The following is a 24,328-nucleotide window of genomic DNA, read 5'->3' on the forward strand; positions in this document are numbered from 1 at the left end:
ACAATTCATTTTATTAAATGGATACAAACATAAAAACTGACCTTCCTCACATAAGCAAAAATCCTATAAAAATAAACTTCAAGTTGATGCAGAGAATCTGGAGTTTTGAAATGAGTGGGCCTTAGAAATCTTATTACATGGCATTTGCTGTAAGTAACAGTTACAATGTTTATTTTCTTACAGACATAAGTCAAATATTCTCTTTTTTACTTTCAGATCAGTTGAGAGAGTTGGTCTAAGAGCCAGGCCTGAGCTCAGTGGCAGGATGCTTACCTAGAATGCATGAAGCCCTGGGTTCAACTCCCAGAACCACAAAAAAGGAAAGAGAAACGTGATCTACAAGTGAATCCTCAAAACTAGAGTTGGCGGACAGGAAGAGGAAAAGATCAAAGTCCTTACAAAATTCGAGTGAGGGAAAGAAAAAAGGGGTTTGGAGAGGGGATGGGAGAAACAGGAGGACCAGAGCGCTGGGCAAGGACCCCAGGATTTGTAGATAATCCGTAATAATCTTATCTGTATATTACGGAACAGAAAAAAGAACCTAAGACTCTGGGGTGGGAGGTTCCTATGCCCTTCATTCAGATCATGGTGGGTGCTATTAAAAACTCAAACTACCTTTTCATCCTGACTATATTTCTTAAAACCCTAACTCGTAAATCATAATCTAAGGGAAAAACAAAAGTCATAAAGTAATAAAGTTAGGAGCTATTTTTGTATATCCATGAGCTTTTTATCTTCAGAAAGTAAGGTGTGTGTCAGCCACCCAACTGCTTCCTGTATTCATTTTAATCTCCTAATCAACAGTGACAGGAATCTGTTGATGGTCTGTTCATGAAGTGTCTTCGGTGACACTTTAAAAAAGACACACACAGAAGCTGGGGAAAGCCACCAAATGGAAGAGGGACAGTACTAAGGTAGGAGACAAAATAAATTAGAACGCGCGTTGGAGAAGCCTAATTCTTCATGTACACACGATATAAGCACAGGGAAACCGTCACTAACTCAGATTCATGCGTCCCAGTTTCCCCACGTCACTGAGCCACATTGGGAAGGGAGCCACATGAGCACGTGTGCTACCCCCTGCAGGGGGAATGCTCAGCACTGCAGAGTCCATGTGTAAATCAAGGACGTTACTATTATAACTAAAGCATCGGAGGGGATAATCAATGATGTGACTGAGGGAAAGCCTGAATTTCAAGGGTCTCTCTACTAATATTTGTGGCAATTCCCACCACAAAAGGGGGTCAACCTCACTTGTAGAAGACGGAAAGTTGTGGAAATCTAACATCCCAAACCTTGCTGAACCGAACACTTAAAAGTGACTAAGATGGAAAATTTCATGCGATTTGTTTTTAACCATAAGAAAATACTGTTTTCAAATATTAAAAGAAAAAGAAATGGTAGAGAGGGGGATCTAAATCCGTGGGAACACTACATTTTTTTTTAATTGAAAAATTGCTGAAGGAAAGATTAGCCCTGTTACTAAGCATCAACTAATTTCTACAAACGAGCACCTTTAGAGATGAATGATAGCTGAAAAAAGAAAAGAAAAATTCTAGTTTGTATCCTTCTGAGACAATGTTCCTACCGAAGGATTTAAGTCAATGACAATTCTACTTTTCTAGGCTCTGTTTCCTACAACCAAGGCTCTAAAGTGGGGAGAAGGCTGTGGAGACTCTAATCTCACCTTAACTCCACCCTCCCCACGCGCCCACAGGTGGGAAATGGCAGAATAGCAATTTTCCCAAGGTGCCGTAGAGAGCCTCCAATCTCCCTATTCAAAAATAAAGTAAGGCAAAAGCTCTTCAAGAAGGGGGAGACAAGCACTGGCGTTTGTACTTTTACTTCATGGAGTTTTCACCCAGGCTGGCCCAGAATGAGGAAAGCTCACCCGACTCTTTTAGGAAGTCAGAACATCAGTGTTTGAATGAGCTGAAGCGACATCATTCATGAACTCCTTCACCTTTTGCAATGGTCTGACTCTGAAGAAAGTAATGGCCACGTTTATATGTATAAATCCCTTTAGGAAACTACTCCTTCACTCATTGACTAGGCCCGAAGTAAACAGCAACATGCATTCAGTAGTTACATTTGGGAATGAAGGGCTGGACCAGCCGTGGGAACATTACTATGACTTATAACCCTTTTTGTTTCCCCTTACCAAATGTCACCTCTCCATTTCCACTCTTGTCAAACAATTGGAAAGCCACTATGAACATGGAATCTGGAGCACACAAAACAGACTCAAATGCCAAAAACTCTTGATAGGAGATCAACCTGGAACAAAATATAAAATATTACTGGGGCTGGAGGGATGATGACGCAGCCTCACAGGGGACCCAGATTCAATTTCCAACACCCATATCAACCACATGTCCATCCAATGTCCTCTTCTGGTCTCCAAGGCACTCAAACACACATACATACGTACACACACACACACACACACACACACACACACACACACACACACGCGCGCGCGCGCCGCGCGCGCGCGCACACACACACACATGCACACAAATTAACTAAATATTTCTTTTAATTACTGGCTAGTAGAGAATAGGAAAATACTGGACCTTTTTATGAATCAGAGTTGGAGTTTAATAAAGACATTTTAATATAAGCTAAAGCATGAGGGTTAAGAGAAAGAGGCCCTCAGACAAAAGACACACCCGAGAGCATGGGTGTGGATGTTTCGCAGAAGTCACAGAAAGGAAAACGTACCCTGGGTACCTGCTCCTCCAGAGAGAGTCATCACTACCAGGCATTTAGTATGTGTTGCTGTATGAACTGTAGCTCAGGGTAAGCAGGTGACAGATGAAGGGTGGATGCATTTGCAGAAGGGAAGGAATAGTGCATTTTTGTAAGCCCTTAACAAATTAACGAACGTGAGTATTAATCAATAGCTCCTAACACCACAGAGATAGGAGCAGGCCAAAAATAAGCCTGAATTTGATCAATAGTCTCTCAACCCCAGCACTGCTGACATTTTTAGCTGGATAATCTTTTATTGTTGGGTCTTCTATGATTTGTAGCATATTTAGCAGTATCCCTGGGTTCTGCGCACGAGATGTCAATTTCATCTCTCAGTTGTGATAACTGAAAATGTCTTTAGATATTGTCAGAGATGTCCTAGAAAACAAAATTACCCCCATTGAGAACCAGTGATTTAGAACTAATCATCAATTGAGAGAAAATGTAATGCACAAAGGAACATGTTAACTGTTGTCACAGAAGGGCTGCCTAGAGGAAACCGCAAGACGGTGCAGGGGTCCGAGAAGATAACATTCAGAAAAGATGCTCTCCTGGCCTCCGTGCCGTCTTCCCTGAAACTCGTGCGCCACAGAGCCAAGTTCAGGAAGAAGTGAAAGTACATGAGAAGAAAGATGACGCAGAGGTCCCTGTAAATGAGCTTGTGCAGCCCTGGGGGTTGGGAGGAGAAAGGAGGGCATGCTGGTACACATTGTTTGACTACATGCTGCTGTCTGTAATTATCTCGACAGATCCAAAACTTCACCATCAGACCACCAAGTGCGCCTCGGAGAGACTGCTCTGCCTACAACCTAAACAGTCCCTGTTGACCTTCTGCCTCGGACCTGGGTATTCCACTTCTCTCATGTGTGCCCAAGTATAACTCAGGTACAATAAATCATCTCCTTCTCACTGCCTTGGCTGAAGAATCTATATCTACATCTAAACACTTATATGTATACACACACATACATATATAGTGACTTCAAAATGGGTGTGGTGGCACATTCCTATAATTCCAGCGCTGGGGAGATGAGGCAGGAAAATTAAGGAGCTCAACAGCCAGCTTCTACAATATAGCAAGTTCAAGGCTAACCTAGGCTACATGAGATGAGAGGAGCTGGGAATCTTTCAGAAATACAAAAAAAGTATTCGTACATAAATTATGCCATCTGGAGCTTTTGGCAAAATAAGCCAAAGGACAGAAGTTTAAATGAAATAAATTCAATAATTATTTTGATAATTATCAAAAGTGATGAGAACAAGAAATCACTATATTATTCTGTTATGTTTAAAAAGACGCCGGGCGGTGGTGGCGCACGCCTTTAATCCCAGCACTCGGGAGGCAGAGCCAGGCGGATCGCTGTGAGTTCGAGGCCAGCCTGGGCTACCAAGCGAGTCCCAGGAAAGGCGCAAAGCTACACAGAGAAACCCTGTCTCGAAAAACCAAAAAAAAAAAAAAAAAAAAGACAATGACATGTCTCTAATGAACCCTCAAAACAAAGGGTAAAATCTCACATTACTGAATTTCTAGAACTTAAGCCCTAAGATATACATTTAGTGAGTTCTGAAATTAACCAGCAGTCAAAATAACACAAAACTGCCTTTAATGACGTCATGGAGCACGAATGTGTCAGCTGCCAGGACCAAAGCACCCTTGTCACTGCGATTTCCTGTTTCTGTTTACTTCTTTTCTTTTCTTTCCTTCTTTCCTTTTCTTTTTGACAGGGTCTCACACAGCCCAGGCCAGCCTCAAAGTCTCCATGTGGTAGAGGATGACCTTGAACTCCTGATCTTCCTGTCTCCACCTCCTGAGTGCTGGGACTAAGGGCTTGTGCGCCTACATGGCCTGCAAATTACAAAACCACCGTCCTAGGTCTTTTGAAAGCCTGTCAAAGATGGTTTGACTTTAAAGCAAGTAGGGTACACTATCAAGAACAGAGGATGCCCTGGACAAGTTCCTTAGCCTCTCCGTTTCCTTATATGTAAAACTTTTAACATTTAAGTCTCAAGCTAATTTTGAGAAATCCATGATGTAAAACATATATGCTCAATGCTTGGCACAAAGAGGCATTACTGTACTTTATCTATAACCACCACCACTGCTATAAAATCAACCCTGGGGCACCATCAGATGTAGGTTTACAGAGAGGGTTGGCACCTGGGCTCAGAGGTGGACCCTTAAATTCTAAAGGTGGGATTTGGGATCTACCCACCTCATATTGCTGGCAGTCTCCCTGTATCCTCCCCTGAAAACCATGATGCCACTGGGCTGTGGTGGCATATACCTTTAATCCCAGCACTCAGGAGGCAGAGACAGATTTCTGAGTTCAGGGCCAGCTTGGTCTACAGAGCATAGTCCAGGACAGCCAGGGCTGTTACACAGAGAAACCCTGTCTGCAGGTGGTGTAGTAGGGGGAGACATGGTGCCATTAACACAACACAGACCTCACTGACAGTCCTAGGAGCTTGGAGCCTACAGGACACACTGGCCCTCAATGCACCCCAGCTTTTGTGGCCATTGATGTTCCCCCATCTCCATCAGCAGGAGAAAGTCAGGCAGGGGACAACTCGGCAGGTCCTTGAACTTGCCAGGTGTGACCCCCAGTCCTGACTCACCTATTCTTTTTGGTTTGTTTTGTTTTGAATTTTTTTTTTTAATTGGGCTTTTTCTGCTACCTGTTGCAGCATACCAGAACCAACCACACATTCCTCAAAAGCAACAAACTGGGTGAGGTGTAGCTAAGCATGTGTGAGGCCCTGGACTCCATACCCGGCTGCAAGAGGGAGAGAAGGATGGAGGGAAGAAAGGAAAAGAGGAGAGAGAAAATCAATATGGGGGGACTGGGCTTGAGTGAAACAAAATGCCAGCCATGAGTGGGGTGCTGGGACTGACTAGAGCGTGGAATGCCAGGGAAACGGGGGCATAGGCAGGGGGTACCAGAAGACTCATTAGCCACACACTTTTAAATGCCTGAAATTTCATAATGAAGAATGACCAGCATCATTTCTTCTGACTATAAATATAATTCTAGAGCAGTGGTGGCACACGCCTTTAATCCCAGCACTCAGGAGGCAGAAGCAGGTGGATCTTTGTGAGTTCAAGGCCAGCTTGAGCTACAGAGGTAGTTCCAGAACAGCCAGGGCTACACAGAGAAACTGTCTCAAAAAAAAATGATAATAATAATTCTAAAACTTAAAAACAATAGATGAGCTGATTATCTTTTTTTTTAATGAACCAACTTGCAACAATTTGATTTTTGTTGTTTTGTTTTGAGACAGGGTTGAGTCTATGTAGCATTGGCTGTCCTAGAACTGGCTCTGTAGACCAGGCTAGCCTCGAACTCACAGAGATCCACCTACCGCTGCCTCCCGAGTGCTTAGATTAAAGGCGTGTGCCACCACTGGCCAGCAACAATTTGATTTTTTAAGTATTCAGAATTGGGCATCAAAAACACAAGTAACTCTGAAATATAGAGTGCATCACTTTGGAACATATTTCATGCTCAGTAATAAAACTTTATTTTTTTATAAGAGAAAAATCAAAGATTAGCTCCCTATCCAGCAAAGGCCGTAGCTGCTGGCCAGCAAGTGGAATTTGTCCAACAGACATGTTTTCTTTGGCAAACAAAGAATTACTTTTCCAGATGCACTTGTTGGCAACATTAGGAAATCCTAAGATTTCATACAAATATCCAGCTTTCTGATTTCCCTTGACAAATTGCAAGCGTGGGCAACAGGAGGTTCTTGGTCCTAAGTGACATTTGGTAGCTCTTGGTGCCAAGCAGGAACTGCCTCCAAAAAGACAGCTGTAGGCCTTGGCTGCCGATGCCTCAGGACACTGGTGACTCACAGATATTTTACTATGTGCAGCAAGCAGCCCTGTTAAAATGCAAGCCTGATGGAGCCTGCTAAACTGATACATTTTGCCCATCAGCATACTCAGATCTCCACCAAACTACTGAGCAGCCAGGATATTGGAGCCAGTGGAACACATCTACAACCATTTACTTTCCTACTGGTCCATCTGCAGGAGAAAATCAGGTGTGGCCAGGTCCCTGGACTTTGCAGGATGTGCACCTCATCCCTGGCCAAGGTCCACCTATTTTTTAAATTATTTTTATGGGGTGCAGTGCGGGTAGGGGGCACACTGAACTCCTGACATTCCTGCTTCTATCTCCTGGGTGCTTGAAATTTTTATTTGAAATTGCATATTTTATAACTTTGAAGTAACAAATTGTGTGACTGTGTAGTACATTTTCCCACAAAGTCCCTTATCAGAATGAAAACTAATATAATGCCAAAAATGTTTGTTATTTTTATAATTTTCTTCAAAATTGTATAAAATAGCCAAGATTTCTACCAAAATGAATGGGTCTTCAACATGCATGGTAAGAAAAAAAAACCCACTCATGAAGGATCAGAGAAAAAACTGGGTCTTCCCAGTATAGCAGATAGAGCTTCCAGATGAAATTCTGACTAGACTAAATATAGAAACCACTATCCTAGAAGTTACAGTTTCAAAGAAGCAACTGTCTAAATATTTCAGATCAGATCACATAATAGTCTCTGTGATCTGTGTTTAATGCATAAAATCATTTTGCTTTTCATGACACAACCAGAACTCCCAAGTTTAAGCCACAATCTCACAAATAACACTTGGCCGATAACTTGACTTTCAGACAACCCAGCAGGCAGGCTATTTATACCACACGATGCTGCTTCTGCGTGACTCTGTATCAAGCACCTTATTTCACCATCTTATGGTGGACAGGGGATAGCAAGAAAGAGCACTTCCTGGGCTAGAAAACATCAGGGGAAACACTATGTTCTTTTCTTTTCTTTTTTTTTTTTTTTTTTTTTTTTTTGTGCTCGGAAAGTTCCAAAAGCAAAGCAAAAGACTTAACCTGAAGGCACGGAGATTCCAAAAGCAGGTCTCAGATCTGATCAACAAAGGAAGACTACTGACCAATCCTAAACCAGCTCTAGCTCACAAGTCAGGTTACTTAAACTTGTCTCTACTGATTCTACTCACTCGCGTGGCTTCCCTTTGCCAGGGTGATTCTAAGTAATGTCACGCTGCCATCAAGTTACATCCTGTAGGACTCAACATCAAAAAACCGTAACAGGCCGGGTGGCAGTGTAACAGGTGGCAGGGGTACACATCTTTAATCCCAGCACTCAGAAGGCAGAGGCAGGAAGATCTCTGAGTTCGAGGCCAGTTGGTCTACAGAGCAAGTTCCAGGACAGCCAGAACTACACAGAGAAACCCTGTCTTGGAAAACAAACAACAACAAAAACTGTAACAGAACCTTTAACTCTGAGGCCAGAGTAAAAGTAACAATCTCATTCTAAGCCTGAGGCCAGAGTAAAAGTAACAATCTCATTCTAACCCCGAGGCCAGAATAAAAGTAACAACTTCATTCTAAGCCTTCATTCACTGTCCTGGGTAACAGTGACAGCAAGAAAGAGAGAATTGGAGAAGGAGAAATTAATGTTGAGAGATTACAAGAAAAGAAGACTGGATGTTAAGAGAACTAATTGTTGATTACCAAGAAAGCTGATTAACCACTCTGAGCCTCTTTTCCTTAATTGTTAAACAAAGGCGACTTCTCGGAATGAGTCAAACATTACCAAAGACTTTGATTCTGTCGGATTAAGATGTAAACCCTTAACCATAATACTGAGCCTTTCCGAAAGCCTGAGATTTCTCCCTAGAAAAATTCTGATACAAATCCACCCATTCTGCATTATATTCAGGAAGTTCAGCAACTTCTAAACACCATGCATCCATAAAAAGGCAAGAATCCAAGTCTTCTAGAAAATTCTGGTTTTTTTCTCTGCTTCTGGAAGTAATTTGTGAGCAAAGTGAGACTGTCTTGAAAAAAAATGAAAAAAAAAAAAAAACGTGAAAAGGGCTGCCAGGTGTGGTGACGCCTGTAACCCAGCAATTGGGAGGATGAAGCTGGGGGATTATCCTAAGTTTAAACACATATCTCACAACCACCCAAAAAAGAAAACGAAGAGTGAACCGGTATCTTTAAAAGGTAAACTCAGCCAGTTGTGGTGACACACACCTTTAATCTCAGCACTGAAAGACAGAGACTGATGGATCTGTAAGTTACAGGCTAGCCAGGGCTAGCCAGGGCTACATAGTGAGACTCTGTATTTAAAAAAAAAAAAGAGTAAACTCAATTCAATATTACTAGATTATTCACTACACCAAGCTATTACTGATACACTCTGCCAAATTAATACTTGGATTCTACTTGACCTCATGAAAAATGCCATACTTTAACAATGCCCTTCAGCCTACAAGAATCATCTAAAGTTTCAAAGAACTAAAACAAGATGGTCACAAAAGGCATGAGGTATTTATGTGAAAACGTGGTCATTCTGAAACCATGTCCAGAACTGGAGAGATGTCTCAGAGGTTGAGAGCACTGGCTGCTCTGCCAGAGGACCCAGGTTCAATCCCAGCACCCACATGGCAGCTCACAGCCAGCTACTGTAATTCCAGTCCCAGAAGATTTGATGCTCCTGCCTGATTTCCTTGGGCATTACCTGCACACACATACATGCAGGCAAAACACGAAATAAAAATAAAGGGAGGCCGGGCAGCAGCGGTGGTGGCACATGCCTTTGATCCCAGCACTTGGGAGACAGAGCCAGGTGGATGGCTGTGAGTTTGAGTCCAGCCTGGTCTACAGAGCAAGATCCAGGACAGGCACCAAAACTACAGAGAAATCCTGTCTCTAAATAAATAAATAAATAAATGGACAAAAAAAAGGGCCAAGTGTGGTGACTGCACAGCTTTGATCCTGGCACTCAGCAGATAGAGGCAGGTGTGGGTTCAAGGTCAGCCTGGTTTACATAATGAGTTTCAGGACAGTCAGGGCTACATAGAGAGACTCTTGTTTCAATAAATAAATACAAAACCAGGTCAACAACAAACATACCGATATTTTCTAAAAGAGCAAACTGTATGTGCTACCTTTAATAATTCAGAAAGAATTCTAATTAAATACATTAATTTCCATAGACCTTCTATCTAACCACTATTTAGACTCTATAAATGACCTGATCTGCAGCTTGGGAGCTGACCTGACATTTTGGTGTTCTTTTTGGTTTTTTGGTCCGTCCGTCCGTCCCGTCCCCGTCCCCCCCGTCCGGCCCCCCCCCCCCCCCCCCCCCCCCCCCCGCCACCCCAGATAGGGTTTCTTTGTATATCTTTGGCTGTCCTGGAACTTGGTATGTAGACCAGGCTGGTCTCGAACTCACAGAGATCCACCTGCCTCTGCCTCTCAAGTGCTGGGATTAAAGGCCCCACCATGCCCGGCATCTGATTTGACATTTTTAATACTAGACAAAAATGTATAATTTTTATCCAACACCTGCCATTTACAATGATGCATCTTTCCAAGTCATTAAAGATGCATTGAGTAAACATTTGTTGAATGTCCCAAATTTCATGCACTGTGCCAAGTTCTGTGAGACAGTAAAAATGAGCTCAGAATCAGCTCTGGCAAGAAGGAACTCTTGGTCAGTCTGGCTACTTCAACCATTATAATACTTGGCTCCCCAGGTTGCTCCAGACCAGTCTTGTCTTCTCCACCCTTCTTTTCTAAACCATGATCATATTTACAGTGATGGATAAAGATAAAGATGGATCTTCACTGCCCAGCTTTTCACTCAAGCACCTCTACACCTAGGAAAAAAAAATCCTGGCTAGGGATAAAGCTGAAAACTGCCATAGTGAACAATTGTTTTCTTTATGTAACTCAATAAATATTGTATTTGTTCCATAATCCAGCCCCATGCAATTTTACTAACATTGAGAGCGCCCCTTGAAGAATGGACTAACTCCATAGTAAGATGAATCCTTATTACTTCTGCGACTTCACACCCATACACTACCAGGCTAAAAGGACCCCAAGACTGGGAGTCAGGAGACACAGCAAAAGCCCAGCACACACAGTCCCCAGTTTCACTCCAACTACATCTTCTGCAGCAGCAAAGCAATGCCACAGTTGTTGCACCAAAGTACTTACAACACAAATTCCCCACTGCTTACACACACACACACACACACACACACACACACACCACGCGCGCGCGCGCGCACACACACACACACACACACACACACACACACACACACACGCACACACACACACACACACACACACACACACACACACACACACACACACACGCTCGCGTTCTTCCATGTTCTTTTCTCCCTCCCTGGAATTCTTCCCCCTCTTTGTCCCACAGGTTTGTTCAAGTGTCAGCTCCCTGGGATGCTGTCCTAACTGAAAGTTAATGAAGCTTCCTGGGTCCTTCTACTTTCTATATTTATCATCACTGTCTTAGCCCAGAAATACTGACTTGCTTTTACTTTGTCTGGTCCTCTCTTTCCCACTAAGCTATGAACTTATTCTTAAGGCCGGCAACCTCATTTTATTCATGCTTACATTTATAAAGCCCAATAGTACCTGGCAAACTGTGGTGTTTAACGTCATGTTTTCCAACTAAATAAGTAGACACATGAATACAGGCCACTCCCTAAGTTCTTCATAGTGCTTGCCTCCCCCTAACATGCTATAGTTTACTTTTTATTTTATTTTATTACCTTTTGTGGCTTGCTTTCTCACACATTCTAACACTAAGAATAATGCCTGACCATTAGCAGGCACTCAGTATTTTTCAAATAAAGGAATAAAAAATAAATAAAATTTGTTATAAGGAGCCCCTCCTGATCAGATTATCCAATATAAAATACGGCTTCTCTCATGTAAACTTTTTTTTTTTAGAAAATAAGAGCTGACAGCATGTTTGATAACGGCAGTAAAGAACACCATTTTGTAAGTTTCAAGGGAAGATATTGGTTACTATTACAACTCAAGATACAGGGCCAGAAAGACGGCTCAGTGGTTAGGAACACTTGCTACTCTTACCGATAACACAGATTCAGTTCCCAGCACCACACAGCAGCTCACAACTATCTGTAACTCAGTACCCAGAGAACTGATGCCATCTTCTGGCCCCCTCACACACCATGTACATAGTGCATATACACACATGCAGGCAAAACATTTACATACATAAAAATAAGTACATCTTTTAAATAATTCAAGATGCAAGCTAATCATAGTGATGCACCTTTAATCCTAGCACTCAGAAGCAGGAGGAGCTCTGTGAGTTCAAGGCTAGCCTAGTCCACATACTGAGTTCCAGGCTAGCCTGGGCTATGTAGTAAGACCTGGTCTCAAAAAAAAAAAAAAAAAAAAAAAAGGATGATATGAAACTTACAGCTTTACATTTTTAATAAAATATACGACTAATTTTCAGAACAGGTATAAAAGTTCTTACCCATCCTTGGTTTGGTCAGCTACTCCTGCCAAGAGCTGCACAATCTTTGGGTTGCTGTTTGGATCATTATACAAGCCAAGATAGCGCTGAACAAAGTCTTCTGGGGTCATGTAATGTTCTCCATCCACCTCAGTACTGGCATACTGAAAAACAAACCAAAAGGCACTTTGAAAAAGGAGGATGATTCAACATCATGTGGTGGCCAACAGTTGTTTGGGGGAAAGTAAACCAAGTTACGGTATTGAAATCAAAATAAGGATAATAAACGTGGATATTGATTGCCTCTGGGTAGTAAAAAACCAAACACCCAGATACCAATTTAAGACCACAATAAAGAACTGATGCGTGGTCAACAGTTGAACAGATGAACCCTGGAAGTCTGCTGGGTGAAATGAACCAGACACAAAAGACCCACAGTGTAGGACCCCATTTACATCCAATGTCCACAAAGGTAAGGCCATGAAGGAGAACCCGGAATTATGACTGCCAGGATCTGAGAGAGGGAAACAGGAGCTAACAGCTCAGTGAGTGTGGGGTTTTCTCTCTGAGGATGATGAATGGGTTCTGGAATTACATAATAGTGACGGTCACACATTAGAAACATTTAAAATAAAACCACTAAGCAGTGTACTTTAAAATGATCACAACAGGAACCTTTATGTCATGTGACTACTTAATCTCAATTAAAAATACATGAGATGGGGCTAGAGATGGTTCTGGGGTTATGAGTACTGGTTGCTCTTCCAGAAGACCTGGGTTCAGTTCCCAGCACCCACACAGCCCCTGACAACAGTCTGTAACTCCAGTTCCAGAAGATCTAACTCCCCCTTCTGGACTGCTCGGGCACTGCAACCACGTGATGCACAGACAACATGCAGGCAAAACACCCACGCACATAAAATAAAAATAAATGAATTTTTAAAAATAAATAATAAAATAAAATACAGAGGGGCCGGCAAGATGACTGAGTTCATCTGACAATCATCAGCCTGACGATCTGAGTTCAAGTCTAGGGAGTCACACAGTAAGAGAGAATCGATTTCCAAAAGCTGTCCCCCAACTTCCACACAAATGCCATACCACACACCCACATGCAACACACACACACACACACACACACACACACACACACACACACACACACTAAATAAATAAGTATAAAACTACATGGGCTGAGGAATACAGCTTTCCTATCATGAGTTTAATCTACTGCACTGCAAAAATAAAATAAGTAAGTAAAAATAAAAACGTTGGTAAGATAAGAGAAACCAGAAAAACTAAGGAAAATGAAAGAGAGGTCAAGGCCCCGAAGGTGAGCTCACAGACCCCTCACTTCCCAGATGCAGCCTTTGGCCGAGAGCCCATGGGAGGGGTGGGCAGGGCTGCAGGCGGCACAGGCTGCCATTGAAAATGAAATTACTGTGTTCTAAAGAGATCTTCCAAGTCCCAGTCACTGGAAAAAGAAATAAAAAGTCTCTTACATCTCATGTCAATTTTTTAAAAATATGCTCATCAAAGAAACCCCTTATCATTTCAAGGACTCAGTGCATGGGGCCATGACCAAGAGTCATTACCAACAAAGAGGTAAGATCAGGGAGTTTCCCAAACTGAAGACTAGAAGAACTCATTAAACGTCATGCACACACGCAAAAAGAATTAATGTAAAAAATCTCACCAAGCCTCCCTCACCCTCATAAAACTTCAGGACAGCAAAATAAAAAAGAACAATCCTAAAAGTCCCCACAGAGAAACACTGGGTCAGAATAAAGTATTAGGGCAACACTTGTTGACAGTGGATGGAGGCCCAAGAGATTATCTCCGACGGCGAATTCTGAACTCTCCACCAAAGGTAAAGTTAGCTACACCATTTTGAGATCTCCATATTCTCACCATTACTTTTGTGTCTTTGTGTCCCCCTTCTCGGGAAACTGTGGACTTTTTTGGTACATGGATTCATTTGGGGTGGGCACACATGCCACGGCGTGAGTGTGGAGGTTAAAGAGCAACTTTCCAAAGTCCGTTCTCTCCAAGCATCAAACTCAGGTCACCAAGCTTAGCCCTGGTGCCTCCCTTGCTCGGCTAGCTCGCTGGACCCAGGGGAGTTTTTCTTTTTTTAAGAGAGAGTGAACTAAATCAAAGAGAGTGTGTAGGAATCAGGGGCAGGCGATCCACTGAGGAAATGGGCGAGGGAACCAGGACCAAGGTGCTGCAGCCCTCCAGGGTACCTACTCCTGGCTGGGGCAGACAGAAAGCTGCAGGAAGCAAAGCCACCAGGAAAAACCTAAGACCAGATTACCCAAGGCACAGAGTGAGAAAGAAAGGGATGCTGGGAAGAATGTAAATCTGCTCAGAGTTCTACCTTCATCGCCTATTTACTCCTTCACCTTGGCCGTGTGTGTCTATCCCCCTACCCTGACATACCTGTTTACTACTCACCTTGGCCGTGTGTGTCTATCCCCCTACCCCGACATAGCTGTTTACTACTCACCTTGGCCGTGTGTGTCTATCCCCCTACCCCGACATAGCTGTTTACTACTCACCTTGGCCGTGTGTGTCTATCCCCCTACCCCGACATAGCTGTTTACTACTCACCTTGGCCGTGTGTGTCTATCCCCCTACCCCGACATAGCTGTTTACTACTCACCTTGGCCGTGTGTGTCTATCCCCCTACCCCGACATAGCTGTTTACTACTCACCTTGGCCGTGTGTGTCTATCCCCCTACCCCGACATAGCTGTTTACTACTCACCTTGGTCGTGTGTGTCTATACCCCTACCCTTACATACCTGTTTACTACTCACCTTGGCCGTGTGTGTCTATCCCCCTACCCTGACATACCTGTTTACTACTCACCTTGACCGTGTGTGTCTATCCCCCTACCCCGACATAGCTGTTTACTACTCACCTTGGCCGTGTGTGTCTATCCCCCTACCCCGACATAGCTGTTTACTACTCACCTTGGCCGTGTGTGTCTATACCCCTATCCCGACATACCTGTTTACTACTCACCTTGGCCGTGTGTGTCTATCCCCCTACCCCGACATAGCTGTTTACTACTCACCTTGGCCGTGTGTGTCTATACCCCCTACCCCGACATACCTGTTTACTACTCACCTTGGCCGTGTGTGTCTATACCCCCTACCCTTACATAGCTGTTTACTACTCACTTTGGCCATGTGTGTCTATACCCCCTACCCTTACATAGCTGTTTACTACTCACTTTGGCCATGTGTGTCTATACCCGCCCCCACCCTGACATAGCTGTTCTCCCTTTCACACGTATCCCCTTCCAACACTGTAATTTACCATCTCCCGCCTAAAATGTCAGAGGAGAATCTCTGTCTAGCTTGTTCCCTAATATGCTCCTAGAAACAAACACAGTGCTTGGTGCATAGTAGGCACTCAAAAAACACCCATTGAATTAATGAATCAGCAGTAGGTATATAAACAAGCAAATAAAAGTCTGATCATCTTTAACTATGAAAATGTATTTTCATTGGGCAAAATAGGAAATATCCAAAGTAATGACTTGAGCTAGGGTGGTGGGGGCTCACACCTGTAATCCCAACACTCAGGAGGCTGAAGCAGGAGGACCATAGGGTGTCTGAAGACAGCCTGCATCTGGTAAAGGCGTTTGTTTACCACCAAGTCTGACGACCTGAGTTCAACGCCCAGAACCCACAAGGTGGGAGGAGAAAACAGGGTCCTCTAAATTGTCTTCTGACCTCCACACGTACACCGTGTGAGCATGTGTAAGCACGCACACACACACATCCTAAACAAAATGTATTTTAAAAATTGTAACCCAGGCATGGTAGGAACACACCCGAAATCCCAGCACTGGGGAGGCAGAGGCAAAATCAGGAGGATCACCCCCCCAGTTCAAGGCCAGCCTGGTCTATGTAACAAGGTCCTGTCTCAAACAAACAATCGAAAAAGCACAACGTACCTCAAAATAAACAATACTTGCACTCAGAAAAATGTTGATACCGAATAATGATCAAACGTTATAACTGTATTGAGAAGAACGGAGGACAAACCTGAAAGTTTAGTAAGGAAGATTGCCTAGCTCGGGCACAAAGCCCCGGGCTCAATCCCTGGTGCTTCAGAAAAGAGAAAGACCTATAAACGTCAGCATAAAAATATAAAAGGAAATACCAAAATAAATAGCTAAAGGAGGTTCAAGTGGCTGCCTCTGAGGGGTAAGACAGAGAAGGATCAGGACGAGGACTGCTGGTGTGCTCTTGGCTTAACTATTTCCAATACCTGTAAACTGAGTAAACCATCTGCCCTTCCAACCAGAAGGGAATTTAAACCAGAAATGTTCCCTTTGTCTTGCTCTGAAAACATCAAAGATCACACTTGCAAAAAAAAAAAAAAAAAAAAATCATGTCAACTTGCAAAAGAAGAAGCCTAAGGTGGACTTCTTTACTAGCTGATACAATCAAGAGCACTTGAGAAGCGTCACCCTCCAAATGAATCATGCCCTGGCCACATGACTACCAAAGCCATTCCTGAAGCAGCCTTGTGTATAATCCTGGCTCTATTACAAATCAGCTCATGTGAGTCTTTAGACAAGCTCCTTCTTTCCCCAGGACTCTGAATCATGCACACATCTGTGCAATGAAGATAAAGTAACTCTTTGATATATTGAAAGAGTGGGTCTATAAACAAAGGATCAAAAACAACAAAAAAAGAAAACCAGGGGCTAGCAAAACAGCATGGCATAACAGCACTGCATAACTGCTCTTGCAGAGGACCTGCGTTTGGGTGGCTCACAAATGCCTGTAACTCTGGCTCCAGAGGGATCCAACACTTTTGCCTTCTGAGACACTCATATTCACATGTACATTACCCGCCCTCCCCCGTCAGTTCCCCCCACACACACCCCACACCCCCAACCCCCGCCCAGCGAGCTAGCTGAGCAAGGGAGGCACCAGGGCTAAGCTTGGTGACCTGAGTTTGATGCTTGGTGAGAACGGACTTTGGAAAGTAGCTCTCCAACCTCCACACTCACGCCGTGGCACGTGTGCCCACCCCAAATGAATCCATGTACCAAAAAAGTCCACAGTTTCCCGAGAAGGGGGACACAAAGACACAAAAGTAATGGTGAGAATATGGAGATCTCAAAATGGTGTAGCTAACTTTACCTTTGGTGGAGAGTTCAGAATTCCCAGTCGGAGATCATCTCTCCAACACACACACACACACACACACACACACACACACACACACACACACACACAGTCAAAAATAATAAAAAATCAACCTTAAAAAAAAGAACTGGCCAGACAGTGGTGGTACATGCCTTTAATTCCAGCACTCGGGAGGCAGAGGCAGGCGGATCTCTGAGTTTGAGGCCAGCCTGGTCTACAGAGCGAGTTCCAGGACAGTCAGAGCTGTTACACAGAGAAACCCTGTCTTGAAAAACCAAATCAAACCAAACCAAACCAAACCAAAAAATCTTACAAGATATTAGCAGTATCTGTAAAGGAATTCTAGCCTCTGATAATAAATGTTGTCTACTGGCTCTCATTACACACTTCTTCCCTGTGCTTCCGTCAACATTTGCCATAATAGGACACATGTGGATTTTTTGTTTGTTTTTGTTGTAGAAACAGGGTCTCCGGTATTCTGGGCTGGCCTCAAACTCACTATAACCTTGAACTTGGGATCCTCCTACCTCCACCCCATCATTCCCACTGCACCTCCGACCCCCAGTTCTGGGATTACATGCACGAGCTACCCTGTAGGGCTGGGGATCAAACCAGGGCTTGACGCAAGCTGGGCAAGCATTACCGACTGAGCTCCACCTTCAATCCCTGGACAGGTTAACAAGAACACAAAAATCAGCAGAGCTAAGGACAGGCAGCAGTGGAGAGAGGCACAGGAATCATGGGGCTACTGGGAGTGCCAAGGGAGGTCAGCACTAAGAAATCTGAGAGCAGGATTTAAGGAGCCCAATGAGTCACGCAACAACGGGAACCTGGCTGCCAAAAACTAAGTAAGATCACACAGACACCACGAACACCAAAGGAGTGTCCCTTCTAAGGGCACCGCAGTATCTGATTTCAACCAGAGAAAGGAGAGTTCAACCTGGGGGATAACTTAGAAATGAGAAAAATCTTTGTTTGTTCCTTCCTGGGAGAGGGGTTAATTGGAGTGAGCAACAGTAATAAACAGAGTTTGGGGCTGGCAGATATGGTTCAGGGGTACAGCATTTGCACAGAGTGAAGGAAGCCCTAGGTTTGATTCCTAACAGCACCCGAAGTGGCGGGTGATACTGTCCTGTCTTAAGCATGTAACTGTGTGTGTTCTCTTTTCCTGTTTAAGAAAGACAAAAGGAAAGAAAGGAGAGAGAATGGGAGGGAGGCAGGGAGGTGGGTATAGCTCAAGAGATACCTCGGAGGGTAAGAGCGCTTGCTATGCAGGCATGGAACCTGAGTTCAAATCTCCTAGCTCCCATGTAAAAAGCCAAGGGTGACCACGCAAGTGTCTGTAACAGCAGCACTTGGGAGGCAGAGGCAGGAGGATTGCTGGGACTTGTTGACTGCCAGTCTATTTCCAGGTTCAGTAAGAGAAGGTGCACATAGGTTCTTACACACACCCCATTCCCACCGCAGGGTGACCACACACCACACTCACAAATACAAAGAGAGAGGAAAAAAATGAATGGATACAGATTGAGTACCTCAAAATGCCTGGGGCCAGAAGTATTTTTAATACAGATTATTTTTCGAATATTTGCATAGACTAGTGGGGAATCTTTTTGCTATTGTTATTTTTGTTGATTTGCTCCATTTTTCTTTTTTAGGCAGGGTCTCAGGTAGTCTAAGCTGGCCTCAAACTCACTACGTAGAAGAAGCTGGTCTTGAATTGATTCTCTTGCCTCCACTCCCCTCAAACACTGGAATTACAGGCACTGCCACATCTGGTTCCTTAATGAGATATCTAAACACAAATTCCACTGTTTCATACATACTCTTGGGGCTTAAATGAAAAATGTTCCCCATAGTCCGGGGCATTTGAACGTGTGGTCCCTAGTTGGTGGCTGGGGAGGTTTAGGTGATGCAGTGTTGCCAGAGGAACTGTGTCACTGGGGGGGGGGGGGCAGACTCTGAAATGAAAAACTTCCCATCGCTTCCAGTTCCCTCTTCCTGCTTTCTGCTTGTGTTTGAAGACGGGAGTGCTCAGCTTCCTGCTCCTGTCTGCCGCTTGCTGCTGTGCCTCCTTGCCATGATGGACTCTTAGCCCTCTGGAACCGTAAGCCCAAATAAAGCTTCTCTTCCGGAAGTCGCCTTTGTTATCCTGGTGTTTTATCCCAGAACAGAAAAGTAATACACACACCTTTCTATACACGGCCTGAAGGTGACTTTAATACAATACTTTCAGTGTGCCTGTATATTGATCTCAACCCATTATATAAGGTCGGGTATAGAACCTCTTGCATAGGCCATCACATCAATGTTCAAGAATTTGGATTCTGGAGCATTTCTGATATGTTTAAGAATAGCAATGTCCAGCCGGCGGTGGTGGCGCACGCCTTTAATCCCAGCACTCTGGAGGCAGAGCCAGGCGGATCTCTGTGAGTTCAAGGCCAGCCTGGGCTACAGAGTGAGTTCCAGGAAAGGCGCAAAGCTACACAGAGAAACCCTGTCTCGAAAAACCAAAAAAAAAGAAGAAGGAGGAGGAGGAGGAGAAGAAGAAGAGGAAGAAGAAGAAGAAGAAGAAGAAGAAGAAGAAGAAGAAGAAGAAGAAGAAGAAGAATAGCAACGTCCAACCTACACACAAAGGTATGGAACAGAAAGTTGAGACTGAAAAAGGTGTTTGGGATCAAGTTATGGAAGGCCATGAAAGCTGAACAGATAACAGACGTTAGTCTGTGAAGCTTGCTGTATCATGAAGGATTTTAGAGAAGAGAGAAACTATCCCTGTGCTGTTCAGGTGGATGAAGACAGAAGACGTGACTGAGACAAGGAGACCCATAGTGTCCATCTCACAGAGCCTGGTGAAAGTGCCTGAGGCCAGCAGGAACGCAGGGAGGTAAAAAGCCCCAGCGGCAGCACTGCCGACAGGAGAGAACACGAACGCATGTCAGAGCTGTTAGTATTGCTTGCCCATTCCTTCTGATCGAGAGGCGTGTGTTCTCCGGGGCCTGAGCCTGGCTGCCGGGACAAGCACACAGCCGACCCAGAACAGTCAGTGAAAGTAGGCAGCACCCAGAGAGTCCCCAGGATGCCCCCGACTTTAAAACCCAGGAAACAGCAGCATTAGCGCAAGCTACCAAGGACACAGCAGCAACAGGAAAACAAATGCTTTTGTTGACACGAGCTGACAAAGGCCTTGCCAGTACCTAGGCTTATAAATGATGCCAGAGAACAACTCCCCGACTCTCCCAGTCTACTTTAACTTGATTTTAATCGAAAGATGGAGTGTATAGCTGAAGGGGGGGGAAAAAACCCCAAGTCTTCTCCTCTGCAGGGAGTCAGTACTTGACTTCTACAGAAAACAGTGAACTAATTAACCCATTAAATTAGAGGCAATTACTTGGCAATGTCAGGAAGCCTGTTGCCTGAACAGACAGAGCCAAAGAGAGTTCTGAATGGGAAGGAGAAGCTACCCAGAGTCGGTTAAAACGCTAAAACGAATTAGAGACTACACTAATAGAGAAGAGCTGGCCCCACCGTGACAGGCTGCAGAGGCAGGTCTGTGGCGGGAGAGCACACACCTGGGAGGATGGAAGCCCGGTTCCAGTTCTTACACCCCTGAACCACACACCCACACACCCACACACCCACACACACACCCACACACACACCACGCATGCCACGGTACACATGTGAAAGTTAGATGCCGACTTTCGGGAAAGGGTTCTTTTCTTCCAGCATGTTGAGTCCCAGGGATGATGCTCCGCTCCGGTTATCAGGCTTGAGAGCCGCCTCGCCGCCAGGCCTGTAGGCACATGAATCTTTAGACGAGGACGAGGTTGTGCTTGAGTACAATCCTCAGCAGCAAAATAAAATCGAGGTGTGTGTGTGTGTGTGTGTGTGTGTGTGTGTGTGTGTGTGTGTGATGTGTTTAAACCCAAAGTACCTTAAAAAATAGTTTTTAAAATATGTATGGACCACTTATCTTAAATAACTTACTTTTAATGCTTCTTTTAACTGACTGCTAATAAGAGGGTTGGATTTGGGTTATTAATTTTTTCTTTAGGTTTTTTTTTAGGCAGGGTCTCCTGTAGCCCAGGCTGGCCTTTGACATGCTATGTAGCCAAAGGTGACCTTGAACTCTTTGATCTTCCTGCCTCTACATTCTAAGCGGTGAGATTACACACAGGCACCACTACACTATACCCAGCCTGGTAATAATGTTGTGAACAGATTTTTATTTTTTTTAGAAAGTAAAGATAGCATTGAGGTGGTGCTTACATTTATGCTTCTCAATAGGAAGCCTGAGGACACCTACAGTGAACAAGAGTCTGTCATACACACACACACACACACACACACACACACACACACACAGAGAGAGAGAGAGAGAAAATACCAATAAGGTAATATCAGAATAGAAATTAAAACTGTTAAGGGCCTTATTGAGGCCTTCTCTCTGTACTAATCAAAATACCTTGGATATTTACATTAAAAATGGAAAGAGAGACTTAAAATAGTATTTTGAGGTCTTAGCTGTTAAGAACATGAGCTGCTCAGCCGCGCGGTAGTGGCTCATGCCTTTAATTCCAGCATTTGGGAGGCAGAGGCAGGTGGATCTCTGTGAGTTCAAGGCCAGCCTGGTCTACAGAGTGAGTTCCAGGACAGGCTCCAAAGCTACACAGAGAAACCCTGTCTCAAAAAACAAAAAAAACAAAAAAAAAAAAAAAAAAAGAAGAAGAAAAAAAAGAGCATGTGCTGCTCAGCTGGATGCTTGGGAGGCAGAGGCAGGTGGATCTCTGTGAGTTCGAGGCCAGCCTGGGTTCCGGAACAGCCAGGACTACATGGGAAAACCCTGTCTTGAAAAAAAAAAACTAATTAATTAATTAATTACAATCTTTAAAAATAGAGCTTGGAGTCTTCCAAAATAGCATTGTGCCAAAGATTTTATATCTTAAGTAATTTAATAGTTTTATCACATCTTTTCCATTTTTGTTCCTATCATTTCAAAGGGTAACCTAAAATGACTTGAAATAAAATTGCCGAATATTATATCCTTATGCCAAATACCTTTAGAGTTAATCACTTGCCATTTTTAAAGCTGTTTCTTAAGCAGTTGTAAATCCCTCCTGGGCAAGAAGTCAAGGACACATGGAAGATATTGACAAGAAGAAGCTCCCAGAGCTGATGAAAAATAAGTGGTCTCGTTTCCAGATTAAACTTTTCCAACCTAACTCAAGTATTCGGAATGCAAACATGCACACAGCTTTTGACATTTCCAGAGACATTTACATTTACACCAAGGATAGTTCACATGTGCTTGAGAAGGCCTTGGCAGTCTGAGGCTTGAAAAACAAAACAGACCTTATGAGAACCTGGAGTCCTCATATATGTAATCAAAATCCCATATTAAAATTGGCAGGGTTTGGTATACAAAAGCATGTTGTAATTACACTGAACTGTCTACTGCCCGAGGGGGGAAGACCGTGCCACCCTGAAACGGTTGGCCTTTTGAAGCCAAAAGATGAATACATCAAGGCCTCACCTGACTGGGGTAAACTGGAGTGGAGAAACTCCCCTGCAATTTACTAACATTAACCTTAGATGACCTTTCAAACACATGACACCCACCTTACCAGCTAACTTTGTTAATTATAGCTTACAAAGCACTCACACACCTCTAAATTTCTACTAAGGGGGAGAAAAGATTATCTCGAAAATTCATAACTGAAATAAATTTTGTAAAAAAGTCTAAAAATGATAAAATGTAATCTGTTTGAACGGTGTAAGTTTAAAAAAAAAAAAAACCAGATTCATGTCGGGCGGTGGTGGTGCACTCCTTTAATCCCAGCACTTGGGAGGCAGAGCCAGGCCGATCTCTGTGAGTTCAAGGCCAGCCTGGACTACAGAGTGAGATGCAGGAGAGGCTCCAAAGCTACACAGAGAAACCCTGTCTCGGGGGAAAAAAACAAAAACAAAAACAAAAACAAAAAAACCCAAAAAAACAAAAACAGATTCATTGATGATTCTTATTCACATATACACATATATTTATCTATCTATCTATCTCTCTCTCTATCTATCTATCTATCTCTCTCTCTATCTATCTCTCTACCTATCTATCTATTTCAGGGCTGGACATGGAAACGCAAGCCTGTAATCCAGATACTCAGGAAGGCGGACACACACAGCCTGCCACAAGTTTGAGGCCAACCTGTGGTAACTAGCAAGCTCCACGTCCGTGAAGAGTGTAATGTAAGACCCTGACTCAAACAAACAGACACAAATCAGATAAAGAAGTCAATAAACTGCAAAAATGAAAATTGAGATGTTGGGTCTGGAAAGATGGCTTAGCAGTCGAAAGCACTTACCGCCCTTTTAAGAGCTCAGTTTCCAGCACCCAGGTCAAGGAGTGTAGGGGATTCAGTGTCCTCTTTATGGACTCTGCTGGCAACTGCATTAACATGCACATACCCCCAAACAGAGGGGTGTGTGTGTGTGTGTAATTAAACACACACATAATATATTTACATACGTATATAATTAAAAATAAATATGATTTTTTTTTTTTTTTTTGGTTTTTCGAGACAGGGTTTCTCTGTGTAGCTTTGCACCTTTCCTGGAACTCACTTGGTAGTCCAGGCTGGCCTCGAACTCACAGAGATCCGCCTGGCTCTGCCTCCCGAGTGCTGGGATTAAAGGCGTGCGCCACCACCGCCCGGCTTAAATATGATTTTTTAATTGTGATGTATTACAAACAGATTTTTTTTATTGTTTTGTTTTTTGGAGACAAGGTCTCACTGTGTAGCTCTGGCTGTCCTGGAATTCACTATGTAGATCAGGCTGGCCTTGAACTCAGAGATTATATAATGAAACAAGATCAAACTATTTTTTTTTAAGTATGCCTACCAAAACTAAAGTCACATATCTAGAAAAACTGCTTTTTAAGCCAAAAAAAAAAAATCTGTGGAAATCAAATCTTTCTGTGTTATTGTGTTTCATCAATAGCCCATGCTGAGTACTGTGCCTCAGCATTGACACCTAAACAGGTCTCAG

General features: G+C 43.6%; 1 protein-coding gene across 3 annotated transcripts in view; it reads right to left on the minus strand.

The window, feature by feature from the left end:
- The window catches only part of Slc25a12 (solute carrier family 25 member 12), a 189,011-nt gene that overhangs the window by 51,101 nt on the left and 113,582 nt on the right, over window positions 1-24,328 (minus strand). For 2 of the 3 annotated variants that reach the window (XM_052726698.1, XM_052726699.1), the window contains exons 3-4: window positions 12,127-12,269; window positions 2,162-2,277 (exon numbers count right to left, since the gene is read on the minus strand). In XM_052726698.1, the coding sequence (XP_052582658.1) occupies window positions 2,162-2,277; window positions 12,127-12,269 (259 nt within the window). Of the gene's footprint in view, window positions 1-2,161; window positions 2,278-12,126; window positions 12,270-24,328 lie in introns of those variants that run through there. The other variant, XM_052726700.1, reaches the window with a different exon arrangement.

The sequence above is a fragment of the Peromyscus californicus genome, unplaced genomic scaffold (genome assembly GCF_007827085.1).
Source record: "Peromyscus californicus insignis strain IS unplaced genomic scaffold, ASM782708v3 Scaffold_7__1_contigs__length_154581171, whole genome shotgun sequence".
NCBI classification, from domain to species: Eukaryota; Metazoa; Chordata; class Mammalia; order Rodentia; family Cricetidae; genus Peromyscus; species Peromyscus californicus.